The following is a 16,758-nucleotide window of genomic DNA, read 5'->3' on the forward strand; positions in this document are numbered from 1 at the left end:
TCACTAGTAAGCCGTGTAATAAACGGGATAAGGTCGAGTGAGTTGTATGTTGTGGAAAATGCTTACCTGTGTGTGGATTTCGGGGTGATTCGACTGTAAATGTCGCTTCAAGTTGGTTGTGTATTTCCCCGTAATCCTCGCGCTGCATTTCTTACACTGAGTCTTGTTGTCCTTCACGTCAAATATAAAATTCTCCCATATGTCCTCTCTCCTCTTTCTCCCCGGCGTTGACATGCTGTCTTTTCCAGGTGCAGCGCATTTCCGGGCCAGTCTCAAACGCAAACTACGTGTTGACGTACCTTCCTTACCACGTCTCTGATTGGTTCTCTTCCCAATTCCTCCCGCCTCTTCCTAACGAAATGTGTTCCGATTGGATCTCGTCTCTGGCAGACATTTTCGTCTCGTTTTTATTCGTTGACAAATATGTCAATACACCTCGTCATCGTCTTAGTCGTCGTAAATCATTTTTTATTTAGTTATCGTCTCGTTTTAGTCAGAAAAAAAAGGTCGTTGACGATGACTATGACGAAAAATTTTCGTCAACAAAATTAACACTGATGTCTAGTTCTGCATGAAGATTAACTGTCAATGACGCATCATCTCCTGTGCCTTTAAAAGACTCAAGTCACAACAGTGATTTGAGCACTTCCTCTGTAGCATCCTCACACGTTGTTGCATTGTAAACTGCTCCTCTTGATCAAGATTAAAGTCAGACGTCGACTTTACTTCTGTCTCCGATCTCCTCCTTGGGTGAATTTATTCGTTTACGGGGAAATTCTTTTAACAGATGTGGTTAATAGTGAAAGGTGAGCTTGTACATGTACTCACCATAAATATGGAGTCCAGGTGTGTTTGATGCTGCCGGGTAAACGGAACCTCTGAGATCTGCTGAACTCTGTGGAGAAAACCGAGTTCAAAGAGTCACTAAAGCACAGACTGGAGATCACAAGTGGACGTTGTCATGGCGACATCACCCGTTGGTTTGTGGACTACGGTTTTGAAGCCTCGGGTTCTGATGAACACAAGCGGCAGAGCGGCACCCTGAGCAGCAACCTTACTGGATCTGGATCCATGTGGATTCTGGTGTGAAGCTGCTAACAAAGTTAGCTTCATAATTCAAGGTCAACTTTACAGCTACGTGTTAAAGTCATCTTAGTAGCTAACCGTTGGCTTCTCAAACCTGCAGGAAACCTCATTCAGGTCTTGGTCCAGATGGTGTAGCTGGTGAACTGTACTTGATATGGCTGCTGTTGGTCCTTGTGTGAGTCTTTCTAACACAGACTTGACAGATTGTCTCTCTGGTTGCTGCTTGCTTGCCTTGAACTTTCTGTTAATGGATGATTAAAGTAAAAAAAATATCAAAGTTCCAACGTTGCCTTTGCTTCCCATGAAAACCTGAACCCTGGCCTGATCCAGGACCTGATACGTGTCTGTTTCTCCCTTCGTACCTGTTCCTGGACTTTGACCGGTTACCTGTTCCTGATTCCTCTGGATTTCTTTACCTGTTTAGACCAAACCGGTCTCCCAACGCATCAAGTACCCAGTTTGGTCAGACCCACTTGGAGTCTGATGCTGATGCACCAGGTTTTCAAGTAGCTCCGATGTAAACCCAGCTTAGTTTAGCTGAGCTGAGTCTAGATCCACTTCTTTGGCATTAGCTGTGACGTTAGCCAAGTTAGCTTCTCTCTGACTCTTAACTTTTCTCTGGCTGGTCTAGACCTGATTTATCCTCCAAGGAGAGTCCAGGTTCAGTTCTTACCTTCCATCAGCAGCTTGTTCAGCCATAGACCGTTCACTGGGTGAATGGAGGAGTTTTCTGTGTGAAAGATAGAGAGAGGAAAGAGCAAAAGGAGGAGAGTATTAATCAAAGTGAGGGAGAGGAAAGGAAAAAAGAAAGAAAATAATAATAATAATAATAATAATAATAAATATATAAGGAGAGGGTTATCTCTGGTCAGGCTCTGTGGACAAAGAGGCATTGGCGTGGCTATGGGGCAGTCAGAACCGGTCAGGACAGCTGGATCCGGGAAGAACTTTCTGGATTTATTTATTATTTAAATGTAGGTTTTAACTTGATGATACAAGTTTAAATCTGTCTCCCGTCTCCTCCTCCTTGCTGCCTTGTCCTCACCTCCTTTGGGCTGCCACCAGACCCAGCAGGAGGTGGCTGGCCTGTTGAGGCTCAGATCCCCTTTAGAACAGACCCTCCTCTACGTGAGGTTGTCATGAAGTCTGGGATTAACGATTCTGGGATGTCGTGCATGGAGCGGGTTTGTAGGTCCACTTTCTTTCATCAGTTTATTTTCTTTAGTAACAATATGCATTTGTATTAACAGGTCTGGTTTTTGCAGTGTTACAATGCTGTTTTGGGGAAATTCCAGGCTATTGCATGTCTTTTACTTCCTCGTGACGTTAGAAGATCCAGTTTGTTGTTTATGCTGTCAAGCAGACTGACCTTAATTTCTGTGGTGTGTCGGTCGTCTGTGTCTGTTGCAGAGTCTTTCTTTTTCCTTTTGGCTGGGGTGTTTTCTGGGTCAATGCCGTTTTGCAGGTAGACTGGACACTCTTTATGGACACACAGCTGGGTCCAGGTCCAGGTCCAGGTCCAGGGGAGTCTGGTCTCTGCTGCTGCATCCTGATACAATAAATACACTTTAAGATTCTCACTAGTTAAGCTTCATTAATCAGTTTGCTTTGATTATATTGATGAGTCATGTTCTGAAAATTGATGCTAGTGTCAGGATCAATACTTTGAATGGATCTGGGTCACATGAGACCACGTGGACATGTGAACACTCGTCTTAGTGCTACACTCACACTAGGAGCAGTGGACAACGTTTCCGTTGCATTAGAACTGTATGGGGTGACAATGATGGGAAAACGGAGTTATGACTCTTAAAAACTTTACATTTTAGTTGCTAACTCTCCACTGGGCATCGGACGGTCCTGGCCTCCACGTAGTCCATTACCTCCTGATAATAGACACGTCCTCGGGCATTATCAGTTACCTTAACACCTAAAATAAGAGTTTGCTGGATATAAAGTGTCTTACTTTACTACTCTACAACCTCCCTTGAGTGAGAGGAAGACGGTGCTCGAGTTTGGTGTCTGTTGGTTTGGAGTCTTTTTGTTCTTAGCTTAGCTTAGCTTAGCCTCGCTGCTATTTCTCTATGTCGTTAGCCTTCATGTTAGCCAAGTTAGCTTCTGACTCTGACTCTAGACCTGATTAATCCGCGAAGGAGAGTTCAGGTTCAGTTCTTACCTTCCATCAGCAGCTTGTTCAGTTTTAAAATAAACAGGGCGATACATAGACGAGTCACTCTTCATGGACACACAGCTGGGTCCAGGTCCAGGTCCAGGTCCAGGGGAGTCTGGTCTCTGCTCCTGCATCCTGATACAATACATTTAGATTTCAGATTCTCACTAGTTAAGCTTCATGAATCCGATAGAGAGAGCGAGAGAACAGAACATTGTCTACCAGCATGAGACCAAGGAGTTAACTGGGCTAGTTGGCAGGCTAATGTTGCTAGCTATAGAGCTAGCTGAGTATGTGCTAGTTATCTAGACAATCAGTGTTTAGACCGGGACCGACTGTATTTGCCATGAAGCCCTGTCTGACATCTGCAGGTAGTTTCTCCTTCCTGGTTTGATTCAGGAAATCCCTGAATGCACCTTTCCCCGTTTAGAGAGCTTCCATGACTGTCCCAGATGACCCAAAGCATGCTGTCCCACATTAGCATCAGATTTGAGAAAGTGGGACGACTAGAGACCAACAAACCAAAACACATTCCAACAACTCGATGCATATTTTGTTGCTTGAATGAATCACAAACATGATTTGATCATTATTTATGACTGATTTATATCCTCAACATTCATTTAGTCAGAATCCTATACGTCACTGACAGCTTCTGATTGACATTAGCCCTGCCCCTTTTCTGTGACCCCGCCCCCTTGAAGCTGCGTCATTTCAGTCTAAACCTAGTAACCGTCCTGATGACTAGATTTAGTTGGAACAGGAAATAAAGGGACTGGAGATCAGGCGTGTCCCACATGAGCCCAGTTTTCTAGATGTGAGTCAAAAGCACAAACGGCTGGTGAACTCGATAACTTCACAGCTATGCAGCCGACGGAGTAAACAAGCAAACAAGAACCAGGACAAGAAGAGCTCGTCTTCCTTCCTAAATCACATTTCACATTTAACAACTCATATTTGTACTTTCTACTCATCACATTTTCAAAACAGGCTTGTTACTTTAGTTTTAATACATTTGAGGGGAATCAACGATTATTTATTTTCTTATTAATTTGACGAGAGTTTCAGTTGGTCTTGTCAACAAACAGCCAGTAGAATTGTCCTTCATAGTGATACTTTTTACTTCCTGATGTCAGAGCCAGTACTTTTACACTTTGACTTGAGTAAAGAAGTAGAACCAGTACTTCTACTTTCACCAGAGTATTTTTGAACACAAGTATGCGTACTTCTACTTGAGTACAGGACGTGTGTACTTCATGGTATCTCCACACATCCAGCCAGCGTTACACAAGAACAGGTCTCCGGTAAACCAGCACCAACGTGATCCGCATCACGGAGCCACAAGCAGCCCACATATCAGTCATCACAAGTTCCCATCGGCTGTCGTCAGCTTACCTCAGGCCGCCGTCGACAGGTGATCACAGACAGCAAGGGCTTCAGTCTTCACATGAATATATGAGGCTGGTTCCAGATGAGCCGCGCCTCGTTGGGGAAGTAGATGTGATCAACAGGAGGCGGAGAGAAACGCTGCAGTCTAACCAGACAAACAGCTACTACCTGTTCCATGGGACGGGGACCTGTAGCCTACTTGTGCTACAGGTGAGAAGTTTCCTTTTCGTTTTCTCCCATCCACGTACTGTTTTAATTTGCCCAGCAGAGGTCGCTGTTCTCCCTCCTGTATATCTTGTCATGGTTTTGAGGAGATTTGTTGTTACGTTTAAATGTTTTCCTGCCCATTTAAATAGCTCTGTCACATCCTGTGATATTAAAATGCTGTGTTTATGTGTGTGGCAGGTGGCACCGAGTGGGGAAGGGGAGGTGCAGGAAGTTATGGGGCGGGTAGAAATAAGCCTACCTGTGGAGGGAACGAGACTCAGTTTGTTGGTTCTGGCCGGAGGAGTGAGGCAGGTGCACACCTCACTCTATGCGGGCATGCGGGGAAACAAAGGAAACTGGTAGGCTGAGGCCCTGTTTTGAGGGTTTATATCATGACATTATTGTATAATATGAACTGTTTGTTTTATATTTTTCAGACTTATTGCCCTGCGGGGCTTGTGTGTAGCTGGTGGCTGGTGAATGGGCACAGTTCGGCAGACCAGGTATTTTAAAGTTGCGATATATGCTGTAAACTCTTAAACATTTTTATGGATTTAATAAAGTAATGAAGGTTTGTATTTGTGTCTCTGCAGAGAATCGGTGGCTTATTAGTTGTTCTTGCCGTTTTTTGTTTATTATTTCAGGTTTATTATTTTGTCTAGTAACGGGCGAAAAGAGCTAGGTATTGCCCTTGGGTGGACTAGTTTCTTTTTTTCTTTTTGTTTGTTTATTTGTTTGGTTGTGCTCTGCGACAAACCCCCACTCGTTTTAGTCTCAGGTGTAGTCTCAGTCAAACCGTCAAGGCAGGCATAAGGTGTGACGTGGTTAAAATGTTTGCAGTGAAATTGAGCTGTGTGCAAACCTTAAGAGTGTGAGTTCACTAAGTGTGTAAACCTTTTGCAGTGTAAAGAGTGGTTTGAAAAACGTAATCCTGGCCTTGCTAGTGATACTCTGGATGTAAACTGAGGAGATACCAGTGGGCCTATAACCTGTCAAGCAGAACCCTGTAATAAAACTGTTTAATTACATTCTCTGGACTATTATCATTTTGCTAATTAATCACCTGCATTGGGAGTAACATTTTGGCGTTGTCGACAGGATTAGCAGAACATTAATGATTTAATTTGGAGGTAAAACGCAGTTTGAGTTCTGTTTTGTTTTTTTTACAACGGCAAGAACAGCTAGTGGGTCAGGACCACGTGGTGGAGAGCATCCAAGGTCTTGTCTTCTCAGCTCTGTTGGGTCATGGAGGAGGCTCAGAGGGAAACAATGGAGCAGCGTCTGAAGGAGCTGGAGCAGCAGCTGCAAAGACTCTATTCATCCACTTCCCCACCTGGATCTTCGAGTAGCGCTATGGACAATGTTGAATCAACTGCTACTGAGACTGAGGGGGGGGGGGGGGGGGGGGCACGGGTGGTTTACATTCAGCAGAGTGAGAAGGTACCAAAGTTTTCTGGTGATGTGGAGAAGGTTGACTCTCCTACTCTGGAAGAATGGATTGAAATAATTGAGAATCATATACAGTTAAAATCTTCTGAAAAAGAAAAAGCTCTGTGTGTGTATAATCATTTAGAAGGGGCTGCCCGCATAGAGGTTAAATATCTCCCTTAACAGGAGAGGGAGACGGTTAATGGTATACTTAAAATTTTGAGAGAAGTATATGGATGTTCACACTCATTAATCTCCCTTCAGCGCAGGTTTTTTAACCGTAAACAACGTGAGCGAGAGTCATTGCTAGACTATTCCCATGCCCTCATGTCTTTAATGGATCAAATTGTGGAGTCAGACGAGCAAGCTAAACCTAAAGCTGACAGAGAGCTACGTGATCAATTTTGTGAGGGTGTCAGGGATCAGAATCTGGGCATGAGATTAAGAGCCAAAGTTCGTTTGCACCCCCAGTGGACAATCCGAGATGTACGCAGGGAGGCTGTTGAGTGGACAATGCAGTGTGAAGGGCAGTCATTTAAGCAAAAAGATAGTCACTCTTCTTCGCTTTCTAATGAAGTCCAGGCACAGGCGTCCTGTGAAGCAATTGAGAATAAATCAAGTTATTCTGAACTGAAAGCTCTTATTGAAGCCCAACAGAGGCAATTAGATCTGCTTTTGAAAGCACTCACACCCTCAGACCAGGAGGTTGCATTACAACCTCAATCTAAAACTAAGAGACAGTTTGATGGAAAGCCGAGGTGTTTTCGGTGTGATCAAAGGGGCCACATAGCACGCTACTGTACTGCAGCTTTCCCCAAAACTACTCCGCCTGACAGAGGAGCACCCCAAGTCAAAGAACAGGAGCCTGCCACTGAATAGAGCCATACACACTTAGAGACAAACCTTGGCGCAAAACCAGATCCAGCAGTTATGTCTACATTGGTGGGAAAGTGCCCAGTAGTGGAAGTTAAAATGGGGGGAATTGTGGTTTCATCATTGTTAGATACTGGGTCTATGGTTACAACAATCACTGAGAATTTTTTTTAAAAACATTTTGGTCATCTTATAGATTCTCAACTATATGATTGTGCATGGTTAGACCTTAGAGCAGGAAATGGCTTAGAGCTGCCATACTGTGGCTACGTGGAGTTGGATATCACTATACTGGGAAAATGTGTTGCACACAGGGGAGTCCTGGTAGTGAAAGATCCAGATGACCCACATATGCAGTATAAGAAAATGCAGATCCCAGGTTTATTGGGAATGAATGTCATCAAGGGTTTCTATTATGAGTTGTTTGTGCAGTATGGCCCCAGCCTCTTTGAGGATCCCACTGTAGCAGAGGTCCCAGAATGGAGACGTGCCCTGAGACACTGCCAAGTGGAGGAGATGATAGCCAACTCCCCTGAGCCTTTCAAAGTGCGTGTGAAAGGTAAGAGTCCACTTTGTGTAGCCACAGGCACATTAAAGATGGTTCCGGTGACATGTCCCAAGGTCCCCTCACAGCAGAACATGGAGTTTCTTGTAGCGCCATTACGACCAGAAGAGGGCGCACTTCCAGAGGGTCTGTTAGTCTCATCAGCATTAGTGACATCTGAAAGAGGAGAGATGTATGTACCAGTTACTAATGTTGGCAATTCTGATGTTTGGCTGACCCCACGCAGAGTTATAGCTACAGTGAGCATGGCAACTATACTATCTGAACATACCTCGCAAGTTGAGTTTTGTGGGGGTGTCAGTAGCCCTTTGCCACGGATTGAAGAGTCACTGGATGGACTGGTGGGAGCCAAGTGGTTTTCTACATTGGACTTAGCCAGTGGCTACAATCAAGTTGAAATGGCTGAAAAAGATAGGGCAAAAACAGCATTTTGTACGCCATTTGGATTATTTGAGTTTTACAGAATGCCATTTGGACTGTGCAACGCCCCCAGTACGTTTCAGCGCCTCATGGAACGCATGTTTGGAGACTGTCGTTATCAATCTGTTCTGTTGTATCTCGATGATGTTGTCGTGTTTTCTACCTCGATCCAGCAGCACCTGGAAAGACTGGAGGAAGTATTCTCCCGACTACAAGAGCAAGGGCTCAAAGTTAAATTCTCTAAGTGCCATTTCTTTCAGAAACAAGTGAAATATCTGGGGCATGTAGTGTCAGCTGAAGGCGTGGCAACAGATCCGGACAAGATAGCAGTGGTGAGAGACTGGAAGACCCCCACTAACCTGGCTGAGCTCAGATCTTTCCTGGGGTTTGCCAGTTATTATAGGCGCTTTATAGCAGGGTTTGCAAAGATGGCTGCGCCTTTGCACCATGTGGTGGCACAACTGAGCCCAGGTGTTAAAAAGGGTAAGACCCCCAGGAGGGCTCTGGGCCCAGTCTGGACCGTAGAGTGTGAGGAGACGTTCTGCCAGCTGAAGAAAGCATTAGTCTCTGCACCTGTCCTGGCATATGCAGATTTTCAAAGACCCTTTGTGTTAGAGATAGATGCGAGCCATGCAGGTCTAGGGGCAATTCTGTCACAGGAACATGGAGGGAAGCTTAGGCCGGTGGCATACGCTAGCCGGGCGCTCAGGCCCACTGAAAGGAACATGCAGAACTATAGTTCTATGAAACTGGAATTCCTGGCACTTAAGTGGGCAGTATCAGAAAAGTTCAGAGAATATTTGCTGGGGATCCTGCACTGTATATACTGACAATAACCCACTCAGTCACTTAGGTACAGCCAAGCTTGGTGCAGTGGAGCAACGATGGGCAGCCCAGTTAGCGCCCTTTAATCTTACCTTAAAGTATCGTCCAGGGGCTCGAAAATGGGAATGCTGACGCCTTGTCTCGCCAGTATAGTGGGACTGAAGAAGAAAAGGAGTCTGAAGGGGGGGCTCTGTGTATTCAATCTGATATCTCTGTCCTCCCAGGTTGCTCCAAGGAGAATCTAGCCACATTACAAGAGCAAGACCCAGTTATTGGGCCATTTCTGGAGTACTGGAGAAAAGCTATGCCACCTGGTTCAAGGGAGAGGGAGAGGTTTGGCCCAGGTACCAAGGAGCTTGCCCGTCAATGGGGACGTTTGAGGGAGGAGGAAAAGGTACTCTACCGCAGCTTTAACTCTCCAGTTGGGGGTAGGGAGACCTATCAGCCTGTATTGCCTCAGTGTTTGCAGAAAGATGTTCTCACCCATTTGCACGACAACCATGGACATCAGGGGGTGGAACGTACTTTGCAATTGGTGCGTTCTCGTTGTTACTGGCCCAATATGTACAGGGATGTAGAGAAATGGTGTCAACAGTGTGGACGATGTGTTTTGGCTAAAGCTATACAGCCCAAAGTTAAGCCTTTTATGGGCAGTCTGCAGGCTTCACGGCCTCATGAGATCTTGGCAATAGATTTCACTGTCTTGGAACCTGCCTCGAATGGAAGAGAGAATGTATTGGTCTTAACAGATGTGTTTTCTAAATACACCCAGGCTATTCCCACCAAGGATCAACGAGCTAGTACAGTTGCAGATGTTCTGGTGAAGCACTGGTTCCAGTTGTTTGGCCCACCTGATCGTATCCATTCAGATCAGGGGAGGAATTTTGAGAGTAATTTGATCCGGCAGTTATGCAAGGTTTATAAGATCCGGAAAAGTCGTACTACTCCATATCATCCTCAGAGGAATGGTCAGTGTGAGCGGTTTAACCGTACGTTGCATGATCTACTCCGCACGTTGCCCCCAGACCAAAAGAGATACTGGCCACAACATCTCCCTCAGGTAACCTATGCATATAACACCACCATACATCAGTCCACAGGCATGACTCCCTACTTTATCATGTTTGGGCGAGAGCCCCGTTTGCCTGTGGATTTTTTGCTAGGGGCTGAGTTGGATGAGACGGAGGAGGGGCAGGAGGAAGACTGGGTACAGAGACATCAGGAGTTGCTGGAGGAGGCTTATAGCCATGTTCGTCAGCGGTTGAATGCAAGGAGGCAGCACCGAGACCAGAAGCAGGAGGCTCAAGTGAGAGATCCATCTTTAAGTGAGGGAGACCTGGTGTATGTCCGAAATCATGGAGTGAAAGGCCGTAATAAGATACAGGATGTGTGGGGCCCAACCCCCTATCGGGTGGTGCACTGCCCCCCAGATCGTGGTGTTGTTTACTCTGTCACCCCTGCAGTCCAAGGTGGGCCTGTGCGTCACGTGCACCGGACCGAGCTGAGAGGTATGCCTGAGGGTGGCCTGAGGACGGATGCAGGTCAGGAGACAGGAGATGAACAGGTGGATGCTGGAGGCATGGAGGAGTCGGATTTCAATCCCCCAGGGGTGCTGGCCGAGGACTTAATGTCAGAATCTGATTTTTGCCCAGAGGGAATGGGAGAAGAGGAGGAGGACATGGAAGTAGAAGAGACCGCAGGGGTCGTTGGGAGCCTCCGTAGGTCCACTAGAAGTACTGCAGGCAAACACACAAATCCTTACCATCTGCCACAAACCGTAAGATCAAAACAAGATCCATCAGTGTAGTTAAGTATCACTGTATGCTAAGGGTTACTGAGTTGCTTATTTTTTTATTCAGTACATCGTCGGGGCGCCGATGCATTTTGAAGGGGTGATATGTGGCAGGTGGCACCGAGTGGGGAAGGGGAGGTGCAGGAAGTTATGGGGCGGGTAGAAATAAGCCTACCTGTGGAGGGAACGAGACTCAGTTTGTTGGTTCTGGCCGGAGGAGTGAGGCAGGTGCACACCTCACTCCATGCGGGCATGCGGGGAAACAAAGAAAACTGGTAGGCTGAGGCCCTGTTTTGAGGGTTTATATCATGACATTATTGTATAATATGAACTGTTTGTTTTATGATTTTCAGACTTATTGCCCTGCGGGGCTTGTGTGTAGCTGGTAGCTGATGAATGGGCGCAGTTCGGCAGACCAGGTATTTTAAAGTTGCGATATATGCTGTAAACTCTTAAACATTGTTAGGGATGTAATAAAGTAATGAAGGTTTGTGTTTGTGTCTCTGCAGAGAATCGGTGGCTTATTAGTTGTTCTTGCCGTTGTTTTGGTTATTATTTCGGGTTTATTATTTTGTCTAGTCCACCGGGCAAGTGAGCCGGTAACGGGCGAAAAGAGCTGGGTATTGCCCTTGGGTGGACTAGTTTCTTTTTTTCTTTTTGTTTGTTTATTTGTTTGGTTGTGCTCTGCGACAAACCCCCACTCGTTTTAGTCTCAGGTGTAGTCTCAGTTAAACCGTCAAGGCAGGCATAAGGTGTGACGTGGTTAAAATGTTTGCAGTGAAATTGAGCTGTGTGCAAACCTTAAGAGTGTGAGTTCACTAAGTGTGTAACCCTTTTGCAGTGTAAAGAGTGGTTTGAAAAACGTAATCCTGGCCTTGCTAGTGAAACTGTTGATGTAAACTGAGGTGATACCAGTGGGCCTATAACCTGTCAAGCAGAACCCTGTAATAAAACTGTTTAATTACATTCTCTGGACTATTATCATTTTGCTAATTAATCACCTGCATTTGGAGTAACATGTGTTTGATGTATTTTGGGGTAACACACTGCCGCCTTGTATGGTGAGGGAACAGAGGTACAGAGAAAGAAGGAACGGCAAAGAATGTGTGTTCATGTCTTCTGCAGAAAATCAATGTGGGAAAACAAGTTGAGTGGATGATTGTGAAACAGGAGCCAGTACTATTTCAGACCATGGTCCCATTTCTATGTCAGTCCAGTTGAACAGGAAGAGGAAGTCCACTCTCTGGAGACTGAACTCAAACATTCTCAATAACCAAGTTATTAAAGATACCTTAAAAAGTGAAATTAAAATGGATTTGGAAAATAATGATGATGAAGAAGTGACTCCAGCTATTCTCTGGGATGCACTAAAAGCGGTGATCAGGGGTCAAATAATAGCCATCTCCTCATATGAGAAGACAATTAGAGAAGAAAAAGTTAGAACATGAGAAGAGGACTTGAAGAGACGATAGAACCAACATGCAAAGTCTCCCCAAGATGACAACAAACATAAGATTATACAATGAAAAAAAGAAATAGATGAAATAAATACTCAGGAAATCCAAAGAAAACTCCTTTTCACAAAGCAACAATACTATGAAGTCGGTGGGAAATCACTGAAACTTCTATCATAGAAGTTAAGAAAACAACAAGCGGATAGAACTCAACATAAAAGAAGAAATTCTGCAACAAAAGAAATAGAAACTTGTCCAGAGAAAGTTAAACAACGCTTTGAAAACTACTATCAAACATTCTATTCCCAACCAGACGAGCAACGCCAACCAGAAGAGCAATGCTGACATCGCTAAAAGAGCTCGGTACCGACGCAAAGAGGGAAAAATACAAGCAACATGGTCGTCCAACTGCAAAGTCTACATAAAGCTAAATGGTGCACCTGAGCAGACACAAGTGCTAATGGTCAGGAGCTTAAAGGATTTGGAAACATTTGCATAGTTTGTGGTTTGCTGTTCTACATGTTTTTGTGTTTTTACTATGGGTTTTTATTTTTATTTTTTAGAGTTGACATCTATTCTGCAAATCCTTACTAACTTTAAATGTCTATCAAACTTCCCAAAAAAGGACTCAAAGTTGCCCACTTAAACATCTGTAGTCTGAAAAACAAGGTAACTGAGAAAAGGCCAGAAAATGATCTACATATAGTAGCGATTTCTGAAACTCATTTGGACGATTCAATTGACAATACTGAGGTATTTATACAAGGTTACAATATAATTAGACTTGATAGAAACAGATACGGGGGAGGAGGAGCCTTTTATGTACAAGACCACATTCCAATAAAACAAAGAGGAGATCTGGACTTGACAGATGTAGATCAATCTGGATCCAGGTTCACTTGCCACATCTAAAGCCATTACTAATCTGCTGCTGCTGTAGACCACCTTCCTCGGATGCAGCATATCTTGAAAAAATCTGTGCAATGCTTCAGAATGTTTCTGACACAGACAGAGAAATGTATTTCTTAGGAGACTTAAATATAGACTGGCTCTCAAAAAACTGCCCTATGAAAAGAAAGCTTAATGACACCGCCACCGTATGTAACCTAGCTCAAATGATAAATCTACCAACCAGAATAAATATCAACAATGCAGGTGTATTGTCTTCAACTTGCATAGATCATCTTTTTACTAATTCAGTAGATAAATGCTCAAAGGTCGTTTCAGTGCCAATTGGATTTAGTGATCATAACATGATTGCTATGGCAAGAAAAGTGAAAGTCCCCAAAGTTGGACCTAAAATGATATAGAAGAGACATTTCTGTGATAATGCCTTTATTGAAGACGTACAGAACATACAGTGGGACCGTGTATTTGAGTCAAAGCATACTGAAGCAGCTCTGCATGAATTTATGAAGTCATTTCCCTCTGTCTGTGATAAGCCCTACTCGTCACATACTGACGATTGGTCATATCCCCTTTGCGTCACTGTCGGACGCAGAGGGGATATGACCATGGAGTTGGTTCGTTTCCATGGTAACTGTTAACTGAATCATATTTTTTGTCACAACAGGTCACAAAATATCGGCTGTTTCTCTGTAAAACAATATGCTTTAAGCTTAATATCATCCATTGGTTACAGTGTTTAAATGTTGGACTTATTTGAAGTTGTTATTTCTCCATGATTAAGAAGCAGGGGGCCAATATTAAATATCCTTAAATGGACTATATTCATTTCCTATCATTTCATTTTGCTCGAGAGCAGGTGGAGTGAGCTGAGGAAATTGAGCAGAATGCATCATTTCTATTATGATTGATTTTGCCACGTGACCATTGACGTGACACGTCAGTGCGCACATACAACGATCCCGACGATCATTGCGTTTTTCGACTCTGCTACGTAAGTACAACTTTACTGTCTATGAAGTAACTTCAGCATGCATGCAAACAATACGTTGGAAATGTCCTGTATTTGATCTTAAACCACCGTTGTTGTCGTTCTGACTGCACTGTATCAATTTCATGGGTTAGAGATATGTAATACCTTGTTGAAATGTGCAACAGGCTGCACAATATAGGTTAGCCTCTTAGCTAGATAAGTGTGCTGTAAGCTAGCAAACATAATGATAATGTTAGATTAGTGCTAAATTAAGCATAGTGCTGTCTTGAAAATGTAAACTAGGCCAATATTCAGGATAAAGTAGCATGCCAAATAAGTAACTGTAACTTTGACATTTGTTTACTCTTGTTTGCTGGTTGTAGATGTTAAAGTAAGCTATTATCTAAAACTTAAGGGGACTTATTGCCAGGATATTAAGTTGGCTGTTAGTTTGAAAATTCAACATGCTATTTACCCATCCTTAAGCTGTAGACCTACTCAGTTTTACAAAACAGTTGGGCAACAAACAGCCATTTGAGTCAGGTGTCAAAAGTAGATTTTTTTTCAATATATCATGCAGAGCAATCAGGATTTACAATATAATCACTACAAATTGAGTCCAAGTTGTGAGGGATTTTTGTCAGGTAAAGGTAAAAGTGGCAGGTATGAAGTATAGGCTTTTTTCCAAAGCGACATGGTCTCCTGGATGACAGTTGGGGATGCTAACCACTGCTCCGACTTGCCCACCTGAATGTGCATGAATGTCTTTTTTGAGCAGACGTGTGTTTGCATCAATGTTTGATATTTTGTGTGTGTTTGTCTGTTGTACATTTCAGAATGACAAAGCCAAAGTTCAGACCCTGCCCTCACTGCAAAGTGCCAAATCAGGCCAACAGTAGATCATGCAGCGGGTGTTTCAGAAGCCTTTGCAGAAACCCGAAGCTGCAAAAATCCAAAGATCTGCACACAAGTGAGTGGGGGCAGGGAGTCATAAACCAGCGGAATGCAGCGCGGGTGGTGGCCTCCGCCAATATTGCTGTAAGTAAAACTGCTCATACTTCATGAATTGAGCGGTAATGTGTGCATGTTAAGGTAAACTACGCACAGTATTTACCTTAACATGCACATCCATCTGTCCGTCTTAAGGGGATCATTTCCATCAGTCCAGAAAATAGAATCTCTCTCCCTCAAGAAAGTCAGTCCCCCCCAACATGATTTCTGTCACTTTTCATTGATAATGTGTGATGGGGCAAGGACCCCGTCTGTGGATGCATAGATCAGAAGAAAAACAATAGTTCATCTGTTCAATACAAACTTGAAATAAATATCTGGAATATACATGCTTTTTTGAAGTTAACAGAAGTTGAGGTTAAGATACAGGATTTTTAACACTTTGATGATTTAAGTTGGCCTTATAGGCTGTGGACTTTTTTTTCTGTGGCAGAGGTCCTAAATGAATGCAGCATGTATTCTAAATGGCTTTGTGGGTCATTTTAACAATATCCTGGTACACAACACCAGTTTCTAAAATATACATACTCTACCAAAAAGATTTCCTAATGTTTTCACTTGAACCATCAACTATGTCAGTGTTTTTCTTAGTTACTCGAGATTTTCACAGAGTAAATGGCCAACAACACAGGCCAACTAGTAAACCACTGCATAGCCCACACATAAACTGGTAACACTCAGTCTGCTAAAGAGTTAAGATCAGATCAGTTCCAGACTGTCCTCAGTCCACACTGGGGTAGGAGTCTTGCGATGAGAAACTAGCCTCACAGTGTTTAGAAACCCAGACCTCTATTCACTACACCACCATCACCTAGCGCATTACACTATGTGAATGTTGGTTGTACAAAGTAATGTGTGTAAGATGAAAAAAGACAATGATTTGTAAAGGAAGTTGATTATGTCAGTTGTGTACGCAGTAATATAATAACCCACTCCAGTGTGGAGTGGAACCCATATTTAGTACTGTCACAACATCTGATCACTTATTTTCAACTGAAATTGAGCACCGGCAGTTGCAATTAAAAAATCCTCATGAATGAATAGTTCTGTGTATCAATTTCACAGAATGTCTCTAATCAAATGGAAAACACTATTTAATTATCACGAAAGTGATCAAAACTATTTTCTGCCAGATTGGGTCTCTAGATAGTAGATTTATGTAGCAATGTAGTTTAATTGTGTACTGCTAATGTGCTTGTTTAATTTCAGGTTCAAAAACGTTCTGCCTTGGGCTCTACGCCAATCCTGTTCACCAGCCACAGGAACAGCAAGGGCAAGTGGGTGCAGATGTGGTGACCAATCTGCCAAATGATAAGCGACTAAGCGACTTCCTGATTAACATGAAGACGGCTTATGAGTTTATACTCAAAATAAAAGGTAAGATTAGTTTCATGCAGAGTTCATTATTGTTTTCTGAACATTCTTCTGACCATATGTACAGAATTGAAATGTTTGCTTACTTTGTTCTCCACAACAGATCAGCCCCAGTCCCAGTCCCAGCTCCAACAAGACCAGCTCCACCCCAAAGACCATCACCTCCTCGAAGACCAGCCCCACCTCGAAGACCAGCCCCACCCCGAAGACCATCACCTCCTTGAAGGCCAGCCCCACCTGGAAGACGACCACCTCCCCGAGACCAGCCCCACCTGGAAGACCAGC

The 16,758-nt window shown here is 43.8% G+C and overlaps 1 protein-coding gene across 1 annotated transcript in view; it reads right to left on the reverse strand.

Moving 5' to 3' along the window:
• Positions 1 to 16,758, reverse strand: part of LOC311018579 (uncharacterized protein) — a 722,019-nt gene that overhangs the window by 288,686 nt on the left and 416,575 nt on the right. Inside the window, exons 26-28 of the mRNA XM_084017608.1 lie at positions 3,263 to 3,391; positions 2,456 to 2,635; positions 1,760 to 1,816 (exon numbers count right to left, since the gene is read on the reverse strand). Coding sequence (XP_083873734.1) covers positions 1,760 to 1,816; positions 2,456 to 2,635; positions 3,263 to 3,391 — 366 coding nt within the window. The remainder of the gene's footprint in view (positions 1 to 1,759; positions 1,817 to 2,455; positions 2,636 to 3,262; positions 3,392 to 16,758) is intronic.

This window comes from Eutrigla gurnardus, assembly GCF_963514095.1.
Source record: "Eutrigla gurnardus genome assembly, chromosome: 1".
Classification (NCBI taxonomy): Eukaryota; Metazoa; Chordata; class Actinopteri; order Perciformes; family Triglidae; genus Eutrigla; species Eutrigla gurnardus.